Source organism: Mauremys mutica, chromosome 3 (genome assembly GCF_020497125.1).
Source record: "Mauremys mutica isolate MM-2020 ecotype Southern chromosome 3, ASM2049712v1, whole genome shotgun sequence".
Taxonomy (NCBI): Eukaryota; Metazoa; Chordata; order Testudines; family Geoemydidae; genus Mauremys; species Mauremys mutica.
Window position 1 is genome coordinate 95,428,933 of NC_059074.1, and position 24,277 is coordinate 95,453,209.

At 42.2% G+C, this 24,277-nt stretch overlaps 1 protein-coding gene across 2 annotated transcripts in view; it reads left to right on the forward strand.

Annotated features, from left to right (window-relative positions):
- NKAIN2 (sodium/potassium transporting ATPase interacting 2) overlaps positions 1 to 24,277 on the forward strand; it is an 819,309-nt gene that overhangs the window by 783,816 nt on the left and 11,216 nt on the right. For both annotated transcript variants that reach the window (XM_045008616.1, XM_045008617.1), the window contains one exon: positions 10,195 to 10,255. In XM_045008616.1, coding sequence (XP_044864551.1) covers positions 10,195 to 10,255 — 61 coding nt within the window. The remainder of the gene's footprint in view (positions 1 to 10,194; positions 10,256 to 24,277) is intronic.

Consider the following 24,277-nt stretch of genomic DNA (forward strand, 5'->3'; position numbering starts at 1 on the left):
CTCACAAACACCTTAAGAGTATAATTCTGGGTTACAGTGGTAAATAATTTGTCAGTTTTTGTTAAAGAGATTTTTTTAACTTTGTGTAGACATGAGAGAGTTGTACCCATCAAACAAAATATAAACAATCTGAAGTAATCTTTGAAAACTTGTAGTTCCTCTTGGGGTTGTGTTGCTGGGTTGGGTATTTCTTTGTTGGGTTAAGGTTTGGGGGAGGAGAAGTGGGTACAGTAACTCCTCACTTTAAGTCGTCCTGGTTAACCTTGTTTCGTTGTTATGTTGCTGATCAATTCGGGAACATGCTGGTTTAAAGTTGCGTAATGCTCCCTTCTAACATCATTTGGCAGCCGCCTGCTTTGTCTACTGCTTGCAGGAAGAGCAGCCCATTGAAGCTAGCTGGTCGGGGCTTAGAACCAGGTGGACCAGCAGCCCCCTATCAGCTCCCCCATCAGCTCCCTGCTCCCCTAAATTCCATGTGCAGCAGCTGCCCAACAGGCTAGCAATTGCAGCTGTCCCTCCCCCCACTGCCATGTGCTCTCCTGCCCCCTGCCTTGGAGCTGCTCCCCGAGCCTCCTGCTTACTGTGCAGGGGGGAAGAAAGGAAGGGGGGGGCTAACGTTAGGGTGTCCCCCTCCTCCCTGCTCCTGCACCCGCTTACCCCATCTTCCATAGAGCAGGGGGGACACACCAGGGTTCAGGACGGAGGGAGCTTGCAGCAGCTGCAGTCTCAGCAAGATGATCTAATTAACAAGGCAGTGTATTTAAAGGAGAAATGTGCATATCTCCCTCCATTCCTGCTGACTTGTAGAGTGAGAGAGTCAACCCTTGAAGGCTCAGCCAATTGCTAGTTCATCATTTAGCAGTAAGGGATATATCCTACCCTCTGACCCCTCCACCTCAACCAAGCTTCACAATCATCATCACTGTGTACCAGTATTAAATTGTTTGTTTAAAACTTATACTGTGTGTGTATATATTATATAATTTCCCCATAAGAATTAATGTAAATGAGGGGGTTAGGTTGCAGGGAAATTTTTTTTCACCAAACAAAAGACTATATTATATAGTCTTTTTATATAGTCTATATTATAACCCTAATATAGTCTTTTGTTTGGTGAAAAAAAATTCCCTGGAACCTAACCCCCTCATTTACATTAATTCTTATGGGGAAATTGGATTCACTTAACATCGTTTCGCTTAAAGTCGCATTTTTCAGGAACATAACTACAACGTTAAGTGAGGAGTTACTGTATTTTACTACACTGGTTCAGATCATCATGTAATTTCCATTTTATCATATGAAAACAGCCTTCAATCACAAACTAACACTGGGTTTGGGAGGATCGGGATAGGAGAAGAGTGGCTTTCAGAAACAGTAGTCTTTAATTATAGTCTGTTGTAGGCATATCTGTGAGAGCAGTAAAGAGCTTCAGAAAATCGTGTCTGTGATGGCATTCAGTGTCAAAGACAAGCATTTAGTCATCTATGTATCTAAATTAGATGAATTACTGACCTTCTTCTCTAGAGACCCTAACCACAATGAATTTGAGCCAGGGTTTGGCTTTATGCCCTTCTCTAACACTGGGTAGGTTCCAGTCAGTATGGGAGAGATCCAAACGTATAACCAGGGGAATTTGGGATCCAGAGCCGATCTTTGGTGCTTTGGGCCCATTTCTTCTAATCCCTAGCCTCTGTTTGTCAGAGGGTGGAGATGGATGGCAGGAGAGAGATCACTTGATCACTACCTCTTAGGTTCACTCCCTCTGGGGCACCTGGCATTGGCCACCGTTGGCAGACAGGTTACTGGGCTGGATGCACCTTTGGTCTGACCCAGTATGGCCATTCTTATGTTCTTATGTTTACAGTGTCTATAACAGAAGTAGCAGTGACCAGAATGCACTCAAAGTAACAAATATTTCCATGGCAGCTTTCCTAGATGTGAAGTGTTTCTCTAAAATTGAGTCAGGGTCCCTCTCTCCACAGCATCAACGGGCTAGTTCACTATCTTCTCATAACAAAATTTTCCCATCTGAATGAAAAGTTCTATTTATATAGGTTTTGATATCCCACTCATCAGAGTAGCATCTGAACACCTTCCAGTAGTCCATTAGGTGACATGACTAACATCTGTCACATGTTTGTTCACTGTGTGCAGTGGAGTGTTTTGGAATTTATTTTATTATATATACACACATTGTTATATCTTTATGGTAGAGAAGGCAAGGTCAAAGAAATGTGCCTTGCACTTGGAACACAAGGTGGTGAGGTTTGTGATGGTCTTTAGTTCCTGAGTGAGTTCATTCCACACGCTTGGGCTGGCCTCTGAGAAATACAGATAACCTTTATCCTTATTGTAGAATGTGCTGTGCCACTATGCCTGAGGAGCAAAGTTTTCAACCATGCCTTCATCCTGGAGCTTTAGACGATCTTTTATGCTACATCTACACTTGTGCACTTCCCTGTACTTTTCCGTGTACTGCTAGCACATGTACCCACACCAAGTGTCCACATATGCTGAGTTGGACACAGGTACATGCTGTGCACAGGCATATACCCACGTCCACACTACCCCTTTTTGGTACACAATGACAGTGCTACCATTTCAGGGGCAGTATTGCAGAGTCCTGTGCATCAAAGAACTCAACTGGGAATTGCCTTGCTGTGTGTTGCTGGTACTGTACACCATCTTCACACATTTGGTAATAGCAGCTCTCGGTCATCTCTCCCTTCTTCCAAATTGTGTTGGAGACATGCAGCAAGTGTGTGATGATATGGTTCTGCTCCTGCTACCTCTCACTGGACAGATGTTTATGCAGTGCAGTATTGGACCCTGGACAGAATCAGTCCAGAAAAATTTGAGACACTAAAGACAACTGACCCAGAGGAGGAATGAACATCCACTGTAGTGCTAAGGAACAGATGTGTTGAGTGCAGGGATTGCAACAGGATGCCCATGGATGGACCACTGCTTCTGGTTCTGGAGAACCAGCACAGTGTGGTGGGACCGCATCATCTTGGAAACCTGGGATGATGACCAGTGGCTGCAGAACTTCAGAATGAAGAAGACCTTCATGGAGTTGTGTGAGCAGTTTTCACCAGCCCACCAGTGCCAGACCATTTGATTTTGGAAACCCATGTCAATGCAGAAGCAGGTGGCTATCATCCATTAAAAGCTGGCCATACCTGACAGCTACCAGTCAGTTGTAAACCAGTTCAGGATTGGGAAGTCAACTGTCAAGGTGGTGTTTGTACAGGTTTTCCAGGCTATCAACACTGTGATGTACCCAAGCGTGGTTGCCATAATCCAAGTCCCCGAAATTATTGTGGAATTTCAGAGGATAGGGTTTCTAAACTGTGTGGCAGCCATTGATGGAACACACATCCCTATACTTTGCCCACCAAAAGGGGCCAGTGAATATGTGAACAAAAAGGTTAGTATTCATAGGTTCTCCAAGGCTAAGTGGACTACAAGGGTCGTTCATGAACATGAATGTTGGACAAATGGGAAAGATTCTAGATGCCAGGATGCTTGGGAGTTCAGGGTTGTACTGCAGTGGGGAAGAAGGGACTTTCTTCCCCACAAATGATGTGATTATGTTCAGTTTTTCTGTGCCAACATTTATTTTGGAGGATCCCGCATACCCATTCCTACCCTGGCTCATTAAGCCATACCCTGACAGTGCCTACACAAATCAAGTAAAGATTATCTGCAGAATGGTGACCGAATGAGCCTTTGGGCAACTGAAAGCCTGTTGGTGATGCTTCTGGATCCATCTGGATACCAGTGTGGCCAATGCAGTTCAGATTATTGTAGTGTGTTGTGCCTTGCACAACATCTGAGAGGCTAAAGGGGAATACAGCGAGTGGGCCCAGGACACATCTGTTTCTCAAAGCCCGTACATGCAGCCAGATCACACTCATGTGCAGAGCTCCTGGTTCCCAGCAGGCCAGGGAAATTCATGATGCTGTGTGCTTGTACATCATGGAGCCGCAAGGAGCCAGAAAGTAACTTGAGGCTGTGCCAAGGAACACTACTGTGATGCTATGGTGCTACTGGAAAAGCTAAATGCAGCTTTCCCAAATATTTCTGTTGTGAGATACCTCCATGGGTTTCAATTCCCTGCAGCCAATGTTAACATACTAACTGAAAGCAGACAATTGAGTGGTGGGGCCGTCAAGGTTAACCCTTTTGGTTTTTTGCTGAGGAGAGTTTCAGCACACTTTAAGGGTATTATCAAGCAATGTTTTTGTTATGTGTTAACTGCTGTATTTCAGGCTGCTTTATGGGGAGCATTGTTAATGTAATATAAAAAAAGTTCTGTGAGGTGTAGGGAGGGACTTCACACATTCCTTCCTCAGAGTGTTTGCTGACACTGTTGCTTAGAGCATTTATTGGGTTCTATGTACAATTACTCCCATGGCATTTGTACTCCAATGGCATGCATACTCCCATCATTTCCAGTGGTGACTGTTTGGTGGGGATGGGGGTGGCGGGGTTGTGAAAGCACCACTCAGTCTCAGAGATCTTCAGTGTTAATTTAGTTTTGTTTCCCCTGGCCATATTGTAACTTAAATCGTTAATGAAGCCTTAAAGATGTTTCAATTAACGTGTGTTCTGTTTTTCATTCTGGTGCTTTGGATAGCAACAGCTATTTCACAGCTTACTTCATTGTCATGAATACTTTAAAAAATAAATAAAAATAATTAATTCATGGCCGGTGTGTGTGTGTGTTGGGGAGGAGAGGGGGATGAAATTGTTTGCACTTCCATAGCACCAGACTTTTCAGAAATCACAGTCATGTGCTGTGAGTTCTGCTACCCCACCCCAGACCTCTGGGAAGTATCACATTGATGGTACTCTGAAAACAAGGTGCACACACGAGTGGAGCTAAAACTGCTTGTGACAGGGACAAATGAAACAAAAAATAAAGGTCAAATTCCTTGAGAAGTGATCAAACATTAATGTCTGTGGACATGTCTCCTCACCCTTCCCATCCCCCTTAGCCTGACAATGGAGGAACAGCTGTGAAATACTGTGCAGGAGAACAAACAGGGATGCCTCCTGCATGAGGTTTGGGGGCCGAACACAGGCGGGGCTATAGGGGCTAGGTTGGGCTCCCCTCCTGAATGCCCTGGAGGGGTTCCCCAGCAAGGGGGTTCAGGTGCCTACAGAGGATCTTGTGCAGCCGGGAGCCGGGGAGGGGGGCAGGGGAGATTCACCACCTCAGCAGCAGCCTGGTGGCAGCTGGAGGAGTAGAGGAGGAGGTGGTGCTTGTTCTTGGACAGGAGTAAGTACAGTGGCGGGTGGGTCCTGAAAGCATTCCTCCACCAGCTGGACTAGGGCTGCATGAGTGACGATCCCATTCTTGATGTGCACACTCCCATTATCTGTGCTGTCTCTCCATTTGCAGAAGTGCTTTATCCTGCCTAAGAGCCCACCCCTCCCTTTGCCTAAGAAAGTCAAACTGCTCCTGGCTCCTTCTGTCTATGCCAAGAAGCAGATCTTGCAGGGTCCTTCATCTTCCTCTGCTATCTTTGCGGTGCAACTCCTGCCTTACCATTGGAATGATTTCCCTGCCAGCATCGGAATGTCCTGCCACGTCAAAGACAAGGGTAGCATTTACCTAAATGTACCTACATCCCCCCACATAAGGCAACTGTTCTGTGAAAGGCCCCAATCTTAATACTTCTTAGCATCCCAGGAATGCAACTGTTATAGCCTCCTTCCTTCAAACTACTTTTGCAACCCATTAGGAAGGAATGGAGGATAAAAATGGTAAGATACCTGCATTACTTTTATTAAACAGTTGTAATGTTTACAGAGCATCAAGGGGACCAGTTTGGGTCTGATTTGGTTCCTTCAGAGGTAACGTTACCAGTCACCTTTTTTCTTCTTTGAAGGCTGGCCATCACTTGGAGAACATAGCTGTTTTGAAGGTACTGGAATAGACACAGAGTGTGACTCTAGAAGTGTATGTTCTTCCCTGAACTTTTCGATTAACATCACAAACCAGGCGCCTCTCCACTGCTAAGAAACATGACATTGTGTTGTTGCAGCCACCAGAATGGATGCTTTACCCACCCCTGTTTCTCCTAGCTTCTGCCTAGTGGCTTAGCGCAAGAAGAAGAGAGGCACCAGAGACAGGGACAGTACAAAACATTTGAAATGGGCATCAGGAAAATGGACCATTCTGACTTTCTTTGGACAGCCAAATAGTTCTCTTTCCCTTCCTGGACCTAGGGGCATCCACACACAAGCTACCAACCACCCCCACCCACTTCTGCATGGCTCCCATTCATAAGGGGAAGGAAAGATGGAGGTGGGGTGGAGATGGGTGGTGTTGGGTCTTTGCACAACCATAACTGTCATGAAACTATTATTTTCCCACACAGACCCTTTAAAACCTGCCCTCTCCCTCTCACCTTCCCTCCCGCCCTTTTCGCCTCTGTCACACAGCCTCGGGGCTATTGGTGTCAGTGTTGTCTGAGAAATGTGCAGATACAGGGACTCAGTGACTGCTTGTTAATAACTTCTTGTAGCTTCTGCTGAATGTTTCACAGTGTTTCATGAGATTTCATTGAAATCATTGAATTACAGTTGTGTGTTGCTCTAGAACCATATCGGGATGGGGATGAGGACCAGGGTGAAGCGTTTACCACCAGAGCAAGAAAGGAAATTGCTGGTCATGGTTGCGGGGTCCATTGTAAAACTTACCAGTGTCGGGTTCTGGTTCCTACAGCAGCATTGGGTCCTCAGGCTCCTCGGGTGGGCTTCCTCAGCCAGAGCCACCTGGCAGAGGTGCAAAATCACAGGCTCCTCTTTCTCTGTGTCTCCTGGGACTTCCTCCGACGTCCCTGCTTCCTCTTCACGCAGGCCCTCCGCGGCATCCCATCATATGATGAGACTGGGTGAGATTGAGGAGGGAGGTGTGAGGCACTTCAGGGTCCATGCTTGCAGCCCTGGAGAGCACCCAGTCTTGCTCATCATAGCACAGGCATGTGCTAGGTCCCTGTAACTGGTGGAGTCCTTCACCCTCCGGTACAGGAGCCTGAGGTGCTTCGTATGCTCCTGGCACTGGGATGTAGTCTGATGAATGCCTGCCTCTTCAAGCCTCTGCAAAATCTCCCAGTACACAGGAATGTTTCTGCCTATGTGGAAAAAGTCATGGAGAATGATGTACTCTGATCACACACTGATCAGGATGAGGGTGTGCTCCAGAGACTAGGCAACTGCTCTCACAGCTTGATCTAAGATTGCCAGTACAGATCAATGGAGTTCAGCAGAAAACTGTTTGAAGTGCTCAATGCGGATTGCTACTACCGCTGGCAAGGGGGCAGGAGCAGGGACCTTTATACTTTTGGGCAAAGGTCAGGCAGCAAAGGAATGAGTTCATTGTGGGAATAGCCCTCAAGGATCATCGATCCCCATGACCTGGTATATATGCCCCTTGTTCACACTGTACAATCAAATGGGTACAGGGCTATGCGACATTGGCGGTGTGTAAATACCCACGCTCCTCATGCATGCTAGCTTTTGTGCACTGGACTGTACTTCAGAAACGTGCTTCAAGGTTTCAGATGTGGCCAAGAGGGAGGTTATGGCACAACAATGCACTTGTAACTGTGTACAGTCAGAAGTGTAGATGTGCCCTTGGATATATTGGGCCCAGACCATTTAGCACCTTGAAGATATGAACCAAGACCTTGAATTTGACTCCTTAGTCTATGGGAAGCCAGTGTAGAGAGCACAGGACAGGTTTGACACTGATGTTCACGGTAACCTGTGCTGCTGAGGAGACATGCTGTAGCATTCTGTACTAGTTGGAGTTTCCTAAGGGGTGGTGGCTTCATGCCCAGGTATATTGCATTGGTAACTCTTCACTTGTTTAGAGACACCATGCAATAACCGTGTGAAAACAACTAAGGGCTACTTTGCTAAATGATATTTATTCAGTGCAGTCCATCTGTGCTCTGTGAACCTTCAGTGCCCCAGCTTTCCATGGATACCCTTTATTGTTGACAGAATGCATCTCCCTTTGAAAACAGCAATGGAATGTCCAATATATTATTGTGAAAGATAGCTGTGAAGTTAAAATTAAAACAAAGGTTGCTATATGTGCATCAAGAAAAGAACTGGAGAAACATGAGAGAAAGAGAGGCTTGTTTTATGAATCCTGATTATTTTGCGGGAAACAAACTTCCATTTGTGTTCAGAACAGAACAATTTCTAGCTTAAAGGCACTGTTTTAATCAGCAAGCTCATCTGAAGAAATGTTGTAGGATTTACTTATATATTAAAGGAGTTCCCCTGATATTTAAGAGATGCAACTGGGTGCAATTGAAAGATCAGTAGTAAGCACAATTTGTGATAGTTTGTTTGCTTTACTTTGTAAAAGAAGTTTAGTTAATAACATGAACTTGTGGCATTTTAGCAAGAAGTGAAATACCAAACTATTGTCAGAATGTCTTTACCACTGTGACTGCCTACCAGAGACGCAACTATTAGGCTAACTTGGATCTGCTTATCTGTAAAAAGAGACCAGAGAAACTATTAAGCTGAGGCTCACATTCAAGAGTGGAATCAATTATGAATGTTTCTGGGCCTAATTCTTTGCTGAATTATACTCCATGTGATATCATTGAAGTCAATGGGGTTGCACAGGAGTATATCAGTGGAGTAATTTAGTCCTCTATCTTTAAGCCAAGTTACCAAAGGAAATAGTGAACCAATAAAGTAGAGATGAAATGCTGCTGTTAACAGAAGATGCCACTGTTCTTGGTACAATAGGTTCTTTGTGTCCAACAGCGAATTTTCATGCCTCCCTGGTGTCAAATCCTCCCAGCAGAGCTATAGGTCAGATATGAAATAAATGACTGAAATGATCATTTAATTCTGTTGTAACATAGAAATATAGCCTCTATTGATGTTTTTGTGCTCCCAATAGAGATTTAACTATCCCAAACACACCATCTGCATTGGTTGCAAGTGATCTCCAAATGGAGACTTGATCTGGCCAAAAAAAGTTTTTTGTTATCATTTGTTTGTTTTTTAAGTCTTCTGCATCACAAATCTAGACTCTCAAAACTGACAAAATGATGTTATGCAAAAGGGTTAGACCAAACGATCACTTTTCGGCACACAAAAAATTAAAGAACCTAGACTCAGTTGACTCCGTATCATCTTTATGTATAGACCTTAGTGATGAGCTAGAAGAGGTAGTAATCTGTTAACACTATGTAAAGGAAAACTTCTCAAATATCATATGTGACGGACAGCCTTGCAGAGCACATAAGATGCTGCAAGGAGCTTTCACGTGGAATCTAACTTCTCAGAGACAGCCTACTGGACTTGAACCAGTAGAAGGACTAATAGAGGAATTACATTATATTTGGCATATGGTATGTGTGATGTTTAATATTTTTGCAAAATATTATCTGGAGTAATCCACTGGTGACCCTGGTCTTCCAGCACAAATATATGTGTTCTTTGAATGATATTGTTTCCATTTAAGATTATATTCTGTACACATTCTTACAAGGGGGATCTTTGGAACAAAATGTGTGTTTGCCAACTGCTGTAAGAGACACTGACATAAACATATCCATAAATCTATCCTCAGATATAGGACTAGCTATTTCTTGGATCTGAGAGGGCAGTCCAGACACAGAAACCCATTCCACAGTCACAACTACAGGACTCATTTCCAAGTGGCAGATGAAGGAATACTCAATGAGATCAACTCTGAAGCTCATTGGGCTAGATCCTAGGCCTTCAGTTTTTTCACTGAAAAGTTTTTTTGGTTTGTTTCTTTGTTTCATTGTTATTCCCCTCTCCCCCATAGGGTTTCATTCAAAAATAGTATTTCTGACAAAAAAATTCAAAACAGTTGCCAAAAACAAAAAAAATCAGTTTTTGTTTTTCAGTTGTTTAACGAAAATGCACATTTGTATGGGAAATTTTTGACTAAAGCAATTTTGCTTTCATTTTTCTTGGAATGTTTTGCAGAGGGAAAAAATAATTTCCTGACTAGTTCTAATAGAGTCACAGAAAATAAGAGAAATCCACTCACTAAAGAACATAAAGAACTATAATAAAGAATTGGCAATGCCTCAGCAAAGAGTCTAGAAAGTTTTTTGGTTTTTAAACCATTTTTTGTATTGGCTTTATATCTAATACTATTACATTTTGTTTCAGCTGGCAGGGTTCATCTATGCCTGTTATGTTGTGAAATGTATTACTGAAGAAGAGGACAGCTGTAAGTACTAAAGCTCTATTAATACTAGATGAATTCTTTGTGATATTCTTCACTCTCCTGACACTCTCTGAGCTTCATCCTAAATACTTGGTTATAGGGTCATCAGGCGCATGCCTTCTGTCCCACACACTTGATCTATTAGTAAATGTCTAGCAAATCAAGGAAGTGATTAAATGCAACTTTTAAAAAAATTCTTTAGTATTCTGAAAGCATGACTTACAGCTTTTTTTTCTCGGCAACATGTTGTTAAAGCAAACCAAATCAACTCCCCGCCCCCTAGAATTTGTAAACAACCTTTTTTTAAAGACTGTTATTAACTATTGTGAAAATAATTGGCTACTGATGGGGGTACATCTCTTCTATGTTGACTGCAGGGATTGTAACAGCACTTCTGGCAAGAGCTGGCTTTAGATCATTGCAGGAATTTCATTTAAGAGAGGTGAAGCTGTGTTCCTGTTTAGGTCCTGCTGCTCCAGTGTACAATTAAAAGTAGTGGAAATGTTTAAAAAAATATCTTTAGGTTTCTCTTACTTACTTGTGTCAATAAAAACCTGTTGAGGAGAATTTACTGTGAATAGAAGCTATGGATCCAAGTAATCCCATTTATTATTTATTTTAACTTTGATTTAAAAAAAAAAAGAGGCACAGCAGTATTTCAGTGCAGTTGGGGATTGAAATGTTTCAGAAACAAATATCCGGACTGCATGTAACTTTGATAAAATATACATGAATCCTAGAGACAGAGTTTTCCAACAGGAAGCTTACAGGCTTTTACTTGATTGAGAGCGATAATAAACCTGGTGGGGTTTCCTTTGTATATTTTGCTGTGTGGAAAATAGCTGGAATCCTATAATCTATTGGTTTTGCAGTGCCACTGTGAGCCATCATGGAGATTTAGCATTTAAGTAAACCTCATTTCCAACGTCCTAGAGAAGAGATTCATTTCAGCCTTCTCTTGTTTTTGTGGAGGTAGGAGTGGAATATTAGTAAAAAGGGCTCTGAGCATGTTTGGTGTGAAGGCCTACACCATGAATGTAGTGCCACTTCATGAAATGATGTAGGCATAAGCTCTTTGTCCTGTTGTCTAATTCAATAAGTTGGGTAGCAACAGAGCTAGAGGAGAATTAGACCACCCCAAAATGGAATCATATTTAAAACAATTCTGCCTTCTCTTCTAAGAGATTACATTCATTTTCAGTTTTCTGTAATGCTACTGGGCCAAATCGAAGTAAAAACTGAGTAAAGACATCAAAATTTGGCTCACTGAACAGGTGAAGAATTAATTAAAAACTCAAATGATTTCTCCTGTGATTTGTAAAATGGTATTTCCGTCTCAAATCTTGTATAGCTAATATTATACAATTTTCCATTCACTGTTGTGAGAGCTACCCAGAGAAAAAGATTTTCATGCTTTTCAGAAGATTTTCTTGTAGATTTCTTGCCTGTTTTGGTTCTCTTATAACTTTGCTAGTGTACTATCTACCATCGGCCTGATCCTCCAAGTAGGTGCAGCAGCTTTGCACCACACCAGCAGTGAAATCTGGCTAAAGAGTCAGCTTATCCAGTTCTGGGAGCATCATCACAGTGCAGGGATGGCCCCAGATATGTAACGCCAGCACAGAGGCCACCACCATTCCACCTGGAGCCAGTTTATGGAGCGAGGCTGGAGAAATGGGAGTGTGGTTGAGATGCCCTTAGAGTACAGTGATCCCCAGCTGTGGTTTTAGTCTTTTCATTCTATTAACAGACATCATAAAGCAAAGCAACTTGAGGAAAGTGCTCCCTTATACTATGGGACCAGTCCTACAGACTATGGCCCTGGTTTAGGGGAGTACAAAAGTGAGTTTTTCTCTGCCTTTGCACGGCACTCTGACTTGTAACGTGCTCCTCAGCTGGGCAAGGATTTGGACCTCCTACATCCACCTGTATTCAGGTTTATTTTCTGATTCCTGAATTACCAGTTAACTGTGTTTTCTAGTCATTCCCCTCCCTTTCCCTGCACATACATCTTTTACGGCCCCCTGTCAGGACAGTTAAGTGTCTGCTGTTGTGATTTCATATCTCCTGGTGTTTATATTCTAAACACAGATTCTGTGTGTAACTTCTTCAAAATATTCTGGGCCAGATCATCTCATGTGCAGCAAGCCAGAGTGAAAAGGGAATGCTTTCAGGAGAAGGGAATTTTATCCCCAAGGGGACTCCATGGTCACCACTGTAGCCTAAGCCCCTGCAAAAGCTGCACCTCCCATTTATGCGGTTGTTTCAGACTGTTGATCTGAGGGATTATAAATCTGACTCCAGCTGTGCTGGTTCCCTGATACTTACTTACCCCATATATCAGAACTATTTCGGTTCTGCTATATCTGCCAGTTCCTACATGCCCAAAAGGGGGAGGAGGGATTGCATCATTATATAGATCTATATCTTGTGGGGGCGAAGGACCTCCATGACTTTAAGATTAAGCTAGATAAGTTTATGGAGGAGATAGTATGATAGGATAACGGGCTTAGTCAATAGGTCAATTAAGTGCCACACTGTAATTAGTACAATGGGTCAATGATAGGATATTGTTAGCCTTTTTCCAGAGGGTATGGCTGGAGAGTCTTGCCCGCATGCTCGGGGTTCAGCTGACCGCCATATTTGGGGTCGGGAAGGAATTTTCCTCCAGGGTAGATTGGCAGTGGCCCTGGAGGTTTTTCGCCTTCCTCCGAAGCATGGGGCAGGAGTCGCTTGCTTAAGGAGTGGGTGGATTGGCTTATGTGGCCTGCATCTTGCAGGAGGTCAGACTAGATGATCATAATGGTCCCTTCTGATCTTGAATTCTATGATTCTATGATCTTCTTCCTGTTGGCTGTTTCTTATTTATTTATTATATTCAGGTGGTGCCTAAAGACTACAATCAAGACCAAGGCCCTATTGTGCTGGCTCTTGTACAAACATTGTCCTTGCCCCAAAACACTCACAGACCAAACTGATTTTTAAAAAACAAGCCACAGACAAAGGGTAAGGAAATGAGATGCAACCGTGACAGTCTTTTGGGGCACCCAGAACCGTAGGCCCCTCTGCCGCAGCAAGAGAGAGCTTTGCTGGAGCTTAAATTTTGTGGCAGCTTCCTTGCACACCAGTCTGCCTGCCTCACCAGCAAACTCCTCGAGACTCTGCCAGTCTGCCTTGCAGCTAACATTCAGTGAACTCCAGTTCCCGAGTTCCCTAGAGACATCTCTCTGCAGTGTCCCATTCCTCTTGCTGGACTCTTACAGAAATTACCAAGTCCACTGTCTCTGAAGAGACAGAACACACACCAGGCTGTTGGCTCCGCTGAGGCTGCACACCTTACTTTAGTATACCAGCAGTGAGATGAATTTATAAGCCAGGAATAAGTTTATTAATGAAGAACAGAGAATTCAGTGATACTAAGCAGAGATAATAGAAACAGAAAATGGTTACGAATAAAACAAAATACAACATATTTTCTAGTGTGTAAAATTTTACAGATTACAACCTTGGTTTCAGGAACTTTCTCACCTACAGTCAGTTCTCAGGATCCTCAACCCACGTGCTTGGGAGGATTCACCTTTTCACAGATTCCAAGAGCGCTGGTCCCTTTGGGAGTCCCCCTTTTCCCCTTTGGCAGTCCAGAAAACCTTTGAAATATATTCCTTGAAAAGTAAGTCCAGACAAAGTTCCTCTGCCCTTCTGCTTGCTCTCTGGAGTATTGGTGCCTTCTTCACCCTCTGGTCAATTTTCTTTCTCGATTGGCTTGATCACTTTGTTTACCTTAAATGCAAATGTACTTCTATTGTACTTCGCTTGTGATCTACCCAAGTGGTTTTCTCTTCACCTGTTCACTTGATCTGTGCAGACAGGTAAATCCATGATCCTTTTTCTGGGGCAGGCTTCTTTATCAGCTGCCTCCACAACATATTTTAAGACCATATTTCCAGAACCCATATATAACTCTTTCTACACACACTCTACACACATCACACAGTGACATTAATGAGCAGCGTGTCACCAGTTTTTATGTGATACCTTACAAGACGCTGTTTGGCTGAATATTCTGACAACAGTCTGTTGGGTGTGTCCTTTGCCGGTTAGCATAAAAGGGGTCTTAGGGTCACAGCAACATGAAAGCCAAGTGATCAAGCTTATGATGAGCACCTGATTTACTTAACCTAGAGCATTTCACCTAACGCTCAGGTCTTTTCAAGGCTTCTCAGGTCCTCACAGTTATGTCCATAATCTCAGGCTTTTGGTTGTCCCCTGCCATCAGTGCCACAAGCATGAAAGCGGTGCCAGATAAAAGCAGAGAAATAATGGAAGGAATAATGGGGGGAGGAAATTAGGTGTAAGGGGAAAGTGGAGCATAAGGTGGGCATTGTAGCCAAAAGGAAAAGCTCTGGCTTTTAACTTGCCTAATGCAGGCCAGTATAATGGGCACACTTCTTGTTAATTCCATGTTCTTTTTTATTTGTGGTGTGATGGGAACGGAGGCTGTGGTGAGGCGAAGTGTTAGGAGGGGCTGAGAGCATGGGAAAAAGGAAGGAAGAGAAGGAGAATTTGGGGGAAGAAACATCCAGGGCAACAGGGAGACAGTAGGAGAGTAGGATAGAAGGCGATGGGGGACAAACAACCAATCAGCAGACAGAAAAGAATGGCCAGCATTCTAATGGTAATAAACATCCTGCTGCCATCCCCAATGTCCCAGGGCTGGGAAGGTGCCTCACCCCCTGCCTTTCTAATGCTGCTCTTGGCTGTGGCTGAATAAGCCCCTGTTGCTTCTGTGGGACCTGCTCTGCCTCCTGTTTCATGTGCCCAAGTAGGGAGACTTGAAACTTGGAAGCCTGGTGCTTCTGAGAGGGATTCCCCTGGAGGTCTAGATCTGGGAAGAGGGGAGGGCCTGAGTCCCCCAGCTGGGCCTCCCATTACTCCTCTCCATCATTTGCCCTAGTGCCATTGGTATGACTCAGTGATTGTCATTCTAACTTAATTAGCATTAGTAGTGCAGCAATTAAAAAAATAAACCATGAAAATGTTGACAGCTATCATTGCTTGGCTGCATTCAACAGCTGTAAACTTACCAGAGCTTCTCATTTGTTTCCTGAAATCTTATTAGGGCTACATTTTTAAAAGATTACAAACTATTTTTAATACTTTGAAATGTTCATTTAATGTGCTTTTGCTCACTAGCAGTTTGGCTCCCTGCTATAAGCTGTTAGCTGCCTTCTGTAAAGAAAATTCAACATATTTTCAAAAATGTTATTAAATATTCAGATACTTAGTGAAAAGAAACAGGAATGGCATCAATAAAACAACATCCTCCTGGGATTTTTATACTGCAGGAAATTAAACAAGGAACCTGGCTGCTTAACTGGAATGCACCCGCACCAACTTTCAACAGATTCACCCTCTCCTCTGCTGGTGGACGAGGAGTGGTAAGGGGAGCCCAAAGGTGGGCAGCACTGACTAGGGAGGAGGTGCTGCTGAGATGGCAGGGGGATGTGCCAGTGCAGTGCATCCCCACATAGCACCATCCATCACCGGGGCACCAGTGCAGCCGCAGCTACAAACTAAAGCTGACCTCTCCCTTTGTAACACACCCTCAAAGAAGGCAGCAGTAGAACTATTATCTGTTCAGGGTGAATACTCCTGGAGCACAGGCAGGTCTGCTTTGCATCACCCGGTACTAGCAGGGGTGAATGTAAACTATGGCAACTGTGGCTTCTTACCTTACTGTGCCACATCACTGCCTCTTAAGTACTTGTTCCCTCTTTTGTTATTTCAAGGTGAAATGCAAGGCAAAAATGACAGCTTTCCATGCTGAATATCCATCAAGCCAGGCTTTTAGGGATATTTGGCACAGAAATAAGTTCTAAGTAACCTTTTTTAATTTCTTTACTCCCCTCTGTGAAAACCTCTTGGTACTTCCTGATTCACTGAAGATATCCCAGAATACGTCACAGATACTACAAGCCCCATAAATCAATGATATTTGTAATGTTAAAGAATGGGGTGATCTGGGGTACCAGCCATGGACTGATAAGTACCATGATGATTTCACATAGGTGGGAAAAGAGAATTTTATTTGGTTAGTTTTAAGAGATGTGGCTAATGCACAGGATTGGGAGCCAGGACTCCCGTGTTTTATTTTTGGCTCTGACATAGACTTTTTGGTGACCTTGGGCAAGTCATTTAACCTGTCCATACCTGTTTCCCATATTTAAATTAGAGATAATAATATATAAATGCTTGGGGTGTTAGGCAACATCATGAAAACAGTTTCCCAATCATTAATAAAAAGAATACCCCAGCATAATTACAGACCAGGTGAGTAAAAACAAAACAATAATCATACTAACATACGTCTCAGGTGTGTTGGCAGGCCTTCATAGCTTTGAGCTCTTTGGATGAAAGGGCCTATAGAAGTCCAAGGTGTTATTGTATATTACTTTATTTCTGTGCCAAATGCCTCCCACAGTATGATTAGTGAGGCATTATTGAGAATTAGTACTGTGCCTAAGTCTCTGCTTAAAAAGCTCTGAAAGTACAGTACAAACACAAAGAAACATGTAATAAATGTTAAACTGCAAATCTGTCGCTCTTCCTCCCTTCTTCTCTCTGATGTGTGTGAATTGGGAGTTTTGAGGCTAGGAGGATAGGAAAAGTCTCCACTAGAACTGTGCCCTCTCCAGTAGGACCGTTTATCTCAGTATTCATATTTGTGCTTATATTTTTTGCCTCAGGAAGCCATTTCTCAGATCAGAGTAATGCAAAAGAAATCTACCACCTAAGAACTGAAATATCCTGGGAAGCCTGACTCCTGCGTTATTTTGGTCCCATGAATGGCTCTTTGAGGCATTAAAAAAACTCTCAATAAATACAGCTATAAACCAATGCTTGAAACACAAATATGAGAACCCCCCCACATGCAGGCACCTGTTCTCTCATGTGTTCAACAAGCTATTTGTGCCTTGTATGAGCAGACTGAGGCTGAGAGGCTAAAGATATATTTGAAATTTGTCGAAGTGCTTTGGCCCAACTGCACTCCCAAATGTACAGCCACTGACTGGCTAGAAGCTTTTCTGTGTACTTGTTTCGTTTAGTGCTGTGACTGCTACATAAAACAAGCAAAGCCAAAGAGGGAGAGAGGGAAAACAATGGGATGTTTTTCAGCTGTCAGGATGCTGATGCAAACACACACAGAATGGAGCTTCTGAAATCCCATGACACTGTCTGACACATTTCATCCTACAACAAGCTGGCTTGGGAAACCAAACTACCACCATGAACAATGAGCATGTAGGAAACTTACTGGGACGTCTATACAGCATCAGCCTTTTGAAAGTAACAATAGCTGATTCCCACTTCATTACTTTCAGTTGTGTTCTAGCCTTAGAAGTGGCCTCTAATAAAAACAGAGAGGGTTGGCTTTTACCGTCTCATTCCCCCAGCAGCGAGATGTAAACACTCTGAATCCCACAAGGTTTGGCCACTTGTTCTAAAGTACACACTGGAAACATCTCGGAAGCAGCCTTAACTGCCAGAGGGGGAGTATATAAATAGCAGATAGAAAAACAAAAACTAGTTGTGTTTGACATGTAAATTGAACTACACTATCCAGGTGTTTACAGGACCTACATAGACAGTTACGCTGCCTTCGCTATGATCAGCTGGAACTGTGTTGCCGAGAGAGAAACAAAGTGAAAGCTCAGAGGAGGGGCAGTTTGTTTAAATAATAGCAAGTAATTAGGCTGAAGACAAAATCGGCGATGGCATTTTATAATTACAATTAATTTAAAGGTTAATTTCCTTTGGTGCTAAAATCTTATTTAAAGCATTTACCAGGAAAGGAAATTAGGATGTTACTATCAAGATGCACAGAGTGCTTCTGGGAATCCATGCCTATTATCACTAGAAAATTAAGTTAGGTTCAAAGTGGGAATTTCAATTCATTTTAGTGTATAATAGATGGTGGTCAGGGCCTTGAGTCAGAAGGGTTGGTTAGGGTAGACTGTAAGATTTGCATTTTCTTTGTTTTCGGGATTAATTGCAAATGCTTCCAACAAAAGGGCTGGGTTTATACATGAACAAGCTTGACATGAAAGGAAAATTGGCTATGGATTGCTGCCTTCCTAACTAATGAAGTTGATGTTAAAGGAGTCCCTAAGAGACTGGGATGTGGTATGAAACCAAATATATAAATAAATAAAATCATGGGGGGAGGGACGGGGACATGGTGCTGTCTCTGGCTTCATAGATGTTAATTTCCCTTCTTCCTCACTGTCTTGCCTGCCCCTCCCCACACATCCCTCACTGCCTCCTATGGGGATTGTCAAGCTCGAGTTTCAAAAATATCTAAATAACATAACATTAGTGCTTGAAGGAAGTAACATTTCCATTTTGGTGGCTCATCACGATGGAATACTGTTTAATACAATCAATGAATCACAGTAGCCAAGGGGATGTATCTGCCTTCCATGATTGTATTTTTTTCATTCATCATCCATTGCTGAATCTTATTAAATGAAAAGTGTTTTTAAATAAGGCTGCTTAAAATATTATATTGATTCCACTAGTATAAAAAGCCACCTTAGAAGCAAATTGCACTGGAAAAGATGCAGGGAGCATGCAAAGTTAATCTCCTTTCTATAAAGAGAGATGGATTTTACACCCAAACCCTTTCAAAAATCTTACTCTGCTACTCTCAGATGTAATTGTCCTTGGAGGAGAAACTCAAGACAGGAGATCAAGATAACAATGCCCTGCACAACTTTATCCAGTCCGAAACAGAAATGGGTTAGTAACAAAGGAGTTTTGCAGTTCTGACTAGACACTCAGGTTAACCATTCATCATATACAGATTTACATCATACTGGATGCTGTACAGTATTTCTCTAGTAGCAGATAGTTTGACATCTAATCTTAATTCAAACTGCTGTGTTTAAAGAGACTTTGAGTTGTGTCTACATTGACTAGACTACCTACTGAGAATGTGCATATATGATTAACTCAATGCAATGTATAGTTTGTCACAACTGCTCCAAACAAGTTCAGCTGAAAAGCATTGTCACTCATTTGTCTGGCACTCTTTAAAGCAGGTTTGATATGAACAGCTAAGCTCCAAAATCCTTTGTTTGGGAGTCCAAAGCTATTGAGCTGTACTTTTCAAGGTGTGTCTGCTCACTTGCACTGTCTGGCATTCTTGTATTCTGTCCAATTTGGTGTTTTCCCCATTGTAGGAGTCAAACTGGATTTTTTGTAGTGTCCTGGGTGTTCCTAGACCCTATCTGACACATATCTTTGTGCTACATTTTCTCTAGTCTATTAGTATTTTACCCCCTAAAAGTTTCCTTATTTCTTATTACTTTTGCCTTTTCCTTTTAAATTTTTGGATGGCTCTTCACTAACCTTGCCTTGTTAGTCTTCACACATTCAGGGCCCAGTTCTCCTCTTTGTTACACTTATTAATTCTTATTATGCTTATTTATTTGTATTGTATCATTTCTCATTTGCCACTGATATGTCAGTTCCTACCTCCGATTGTCCCATGATGCCAGCCTCCATCTTCCACCTTTGTGATTTCTGCCTGCTGCCTCTCACACTTGGGAAGTGCTTCCCATAAACATCCACAAAACTAACTCGTTATCCTCCTTAAAACTCTCCTCTGCGGTTAGGCCTACAAAAAACTTGACATCCATTACACCGTTGATGTGCAGAGACCACAGCCCATCATGCTGACCAATATTGTTACTCTCCCGTGTGGCTTTATCCATCTCTTGTCTCTTGGCTTATATTTAGATTGTAAGATCTTTGAGGCAGGGACTGTCTTTTTTTGTTCCATGTTTATACAGTGCCTAGCACAATGGAGCCCTGGGCCAGGACTGGGGCTCTAGGTGCTACAATAATACAAATAACAAATAATAATTGTGGCCCCAGTCTGCTCTTTCCTTATCACCAGCTTAGCCCTTGTGATGAGATGGCCTATAGCAAATTCCTCCTAAGAAGTCCTTTTATTAGTGCCCTGATGATCCTATTTAACCTGCATTACCTCTAGATGGCACTGGGCAAAACTTATGGAATCCTTAGCTAATTTAGAAATATTTTATCAATTTAAAAATATCTCATGGACACTTTGGAAATGTTTGCATGCACGAAAATTGGAGAGCAAATGGAAATTGTTCTGGAAGTCCCAGGCCTGTCCGAGATATACTGAAAGAGAAAACATAAAATATATTTTTTAAATGATTTTAATGGGAGTGGAGACATTTAACAGAATGGAGGAAGGAGCTTGATTGGGATGTGATGACACAAAATTCTGACAATCTGATTTTGCTGATTTTAGCTTATACCAGATGGAGTGAGGGAAGAGCTGGCCAGGGATCAGCAGGGCTCAGAGAGGGTCCCGCAAGGAATTGTCTCAAAGAACAAATTAAGTGGTATAAGGATCTGCTGGAAAACCTGGAAATTCATGAGTCACCAGAAGGGACTGCCAAAGAATGGTTTCCATTGCTGTGAAAGGGAATGGAATTGCAATAATGAGAGCACATCAAAACCAGAGCAGAGAAATATGGCTAGAGGATTTCCTTCTGCTAACCCTTTGGAACTCTTATGTCATTTCAATCTTTTGCTATAATGTCTCACTGGTAATGGCACAGCTTCACAAACTGGCAGATACGCTCTTTGTCCCTGCCACTTTTCTGCTATCCTCTTCTGTGGGTCTTAATTGCTATATCCACAAGACAAAGCCTATGGCATTCAATTATTATTGTAAGAAAATTTTATTGAAGATTTGTATTAGAGCAAACCTCTGCCTATCTGCTGAACAGTGTGTAACAGCCATGATCACAGTATACAAAGGGTAAGACTAGGGTAGGTTTGGCAGGCAGTGAGTATCATGCCATCACAAGACAGCTTAGCAGGAGGTCAGATGGCAATGGTAGCCTGCAAGAGCATGAGAATCTTCCTCCTAGCTTATAGATTTTCTTTATTTTTTTTAAGCCAGACTTCTGGTTTTCTGCTTTAATTTCAAATGTAATAAAATTGGTCCTAATTTCACACCATTAATCATTTCTAAATTGTGTCAAGGTTTGTAAAATTCAGCATTTTTGCACAGCTCTCAACTACATCCGGTATCCTAGTCTAGTCTAGATAGGTTCTTATACCACCCTCATGACTGTGGTAGCTTAGAGCCTTCCAACAGTGCATTGAGTAATGTGACTGACATTTGTCACGTATGGTCCATTCTCTCGCAGCTTCTCTCCAGGGGGAGAATTGTGTGTACAGTGGGGCATTTTGTTTTGATAAGAATGATTTTTTTAACATATATGGCTATTTCCCAACCCACTCATCCCCGCTCCTCCTCTCAAGAGTCTGTATCCTTTCATATTTAATCTGTACTGAATTTTACAGCCAACTAAATTTGATGAACGCCATAATGTCAGTGTTATTTCTATAGGCTCATGCTCCTAACTGTGCTTGTTAAACTTCTTGGGTTAGATCCTAAGCTGGTATAAATTGCCATAGCTCTACTGAAGCCATTTGTATTATTTGCTGGAGTGGGACGTCCGGTCACCTGAGTTTTCTTTTAATATTCTTCCCTTTTTTCTGCATGAGCATCATTTTGCTACATTATACCACATTATTTCCTGCCTACTTCTCTATCTGCTTATGTCTTTGTTCCTCCCTGCTGGTCTTGGTAGAAACTCCTCACTCTTTTATATAAATGGGGCCCCTTCTGTTCAGATATACACATCCCAGCTTAATAGGCTCTTTGCACACCAACAAATGTCCAGCAACTGAAGTTGAATACCGAATTCAGACTTACGATCCCATCCTACAGACTGAGACTAATTCAAAGCTCCTATTGACTTCAATGGGAGTTTTGACTATGTGCCAGGATTACAAGATCTGGTCTTTAGTGGGTGTATTATAGAAAATATGTCCATTATTTTGAGCCATAACCAATTTTAATTACATGACTTCCCCAGTTATATCCTAGAAAGAGTTTATGGTGCTTTTGTAAACCTGACCTTATAACCAAGGAGCAGGTTAGTATCAGCAAGGCAAGAAAGAGATTCAGACTCACAAAATGAAAGTGAGCTATTCATTGTCAAATGATCCATTACCAGATTTCACGCAAGCCTCTCAGTATATCTCATCTGTTGCTATGGTATGTGAGTAGGATGTGTGTGTGTGTGTGTGTTTATGAAGGCAAAACATGATTAAAGACCTGAGTTTGGTAATGATGATATACAAGATAAAAGTAAAATATAGTAGGCAAAAATGTGTTTGATGGATAAAGTTAGGAATTGAAACATCTGTAATGATTCAGCTAATGAGGCTTATTTTATTCATCTCATGTTACGGCTGTCAGGAGTGTATCTGTAGTATGACACTTTTAGTGACCTTTCAGGCACAGCCAGGATAAAATGCCCAGCAGAAAGGGCAGCATTTTGCATACTTTGAGGAACTAACTCAAAATCCATAGGGAGCTTTTAGCACAGTCTGGGCACCACAGGCTTTGCAGAGCTAACTGAGATGCTGCCATGATGAAGAAAATGTGCTGCAAAGAAATTATAGGCATTCTCTGCATAAGAGTTAATATCATATTACCCACCATTCCTAGTTCACTTGCAGCACTGTTGTTGTATGTAAGGAGCCATTGTATTCCTTTAACAAGGTCACAATCATATTCTCTCCCCTACCGTCATCTGGATATACAAGTGGGGAGTCTGTACTGTCTGCTTAAAACAGAGCTGTCTCTATAGGCCCAGCTTGTTTATATCACTTTGTAATCTGGCCTGTTTACACACTGTGTTTCCTTTGTGCAACAGGGCAAAAGACAGGGACACATGGCCATGCAGAGATAATAGGCACAAATTTTTTTTCCTGAGCCCACACAAACTCCTTTCATTGCTGGGAATTTGTTTCTGAACATTTTGGTTTAGCTTTCTGGGAAAGAACCTAGAAACTCCCTCAAAATACAGTTTGAGATCTGAACTTTCCAGCTTTGCCTTCTCTCTTGCTAAGTAACATCAAAGTGGTGTACACTAGAGCTAGGTGAAATTTTTCGGCTGATATTTATTTTGCTGAAAAATGAAGATTTGGGTCAAACCATTTCATGAATTCATGTAGATTTTGGTGAATTGTTTCAGTTGAAATGAAAAAAATTGGAAATGCCAAAATAGTTTATCTAAATGTCAAATCTCTCTGACATTGCAGGCTAGAGTCACAAGAGGATTTAGGTTCCATTAACAAAATGACGATGATGGGAAGTGACCCCTTTTTACCTAATAGCCCAATGGTTAGGACACTCACCCTGGGATGTGGGAGACGCAGGTTCAAATCCCCACTCTGGAGCAGGGTCTAACCACCAGGCTATGAGCTATTCTGGGGTGGGTATCTCTCAATCTCTCCTGTTGAAGTAGATCCAGTTATTCATACTGCTCTAGTATACAATATGTAGGTTTCATGGAGATAGCATCCAAATATATATGAAGGCTACAGTTAAGGAAGATACAAAGACCTCATATTTCACCATTTAAAAGAAAGCGCTTGAGTACGGGAAACTGGGAGTCTCTGACTCAGATGTGACTGTATTGTCCCAGAAATGATATAAAATAAATAAACATGGGTAGGCAGTGGTGTGAATTAGAAAATAACCCCCACTCATAGACCTCTACTGTATTTGGAGTATCCTTAGATCTGTGAAGTCCCATCTCCAATGCTCAGACAAATTGTTCTAAGACTCTGTCTCTGCATTTCAACCCAAATGTCAAAGCAGGGAATCAGAGCAACTTCTGTCTCTCAAACAGAATAGGATCGATATGCTTTCTCTGCTGACCACTGAACCAGAGTATGTCAGTGAGCTTGACACAATAATAACAGTCAGTTGCATTGAATCCATGCCAGTAAATAAATGGTTTGCAGCATTTGTAATATCCAGATAAAATGTAATTTTATACTCCAATAAGGTGGTCTGCTTGAGAAAAGAGTGATGCATAATTCTCTCTGGTGTAGATG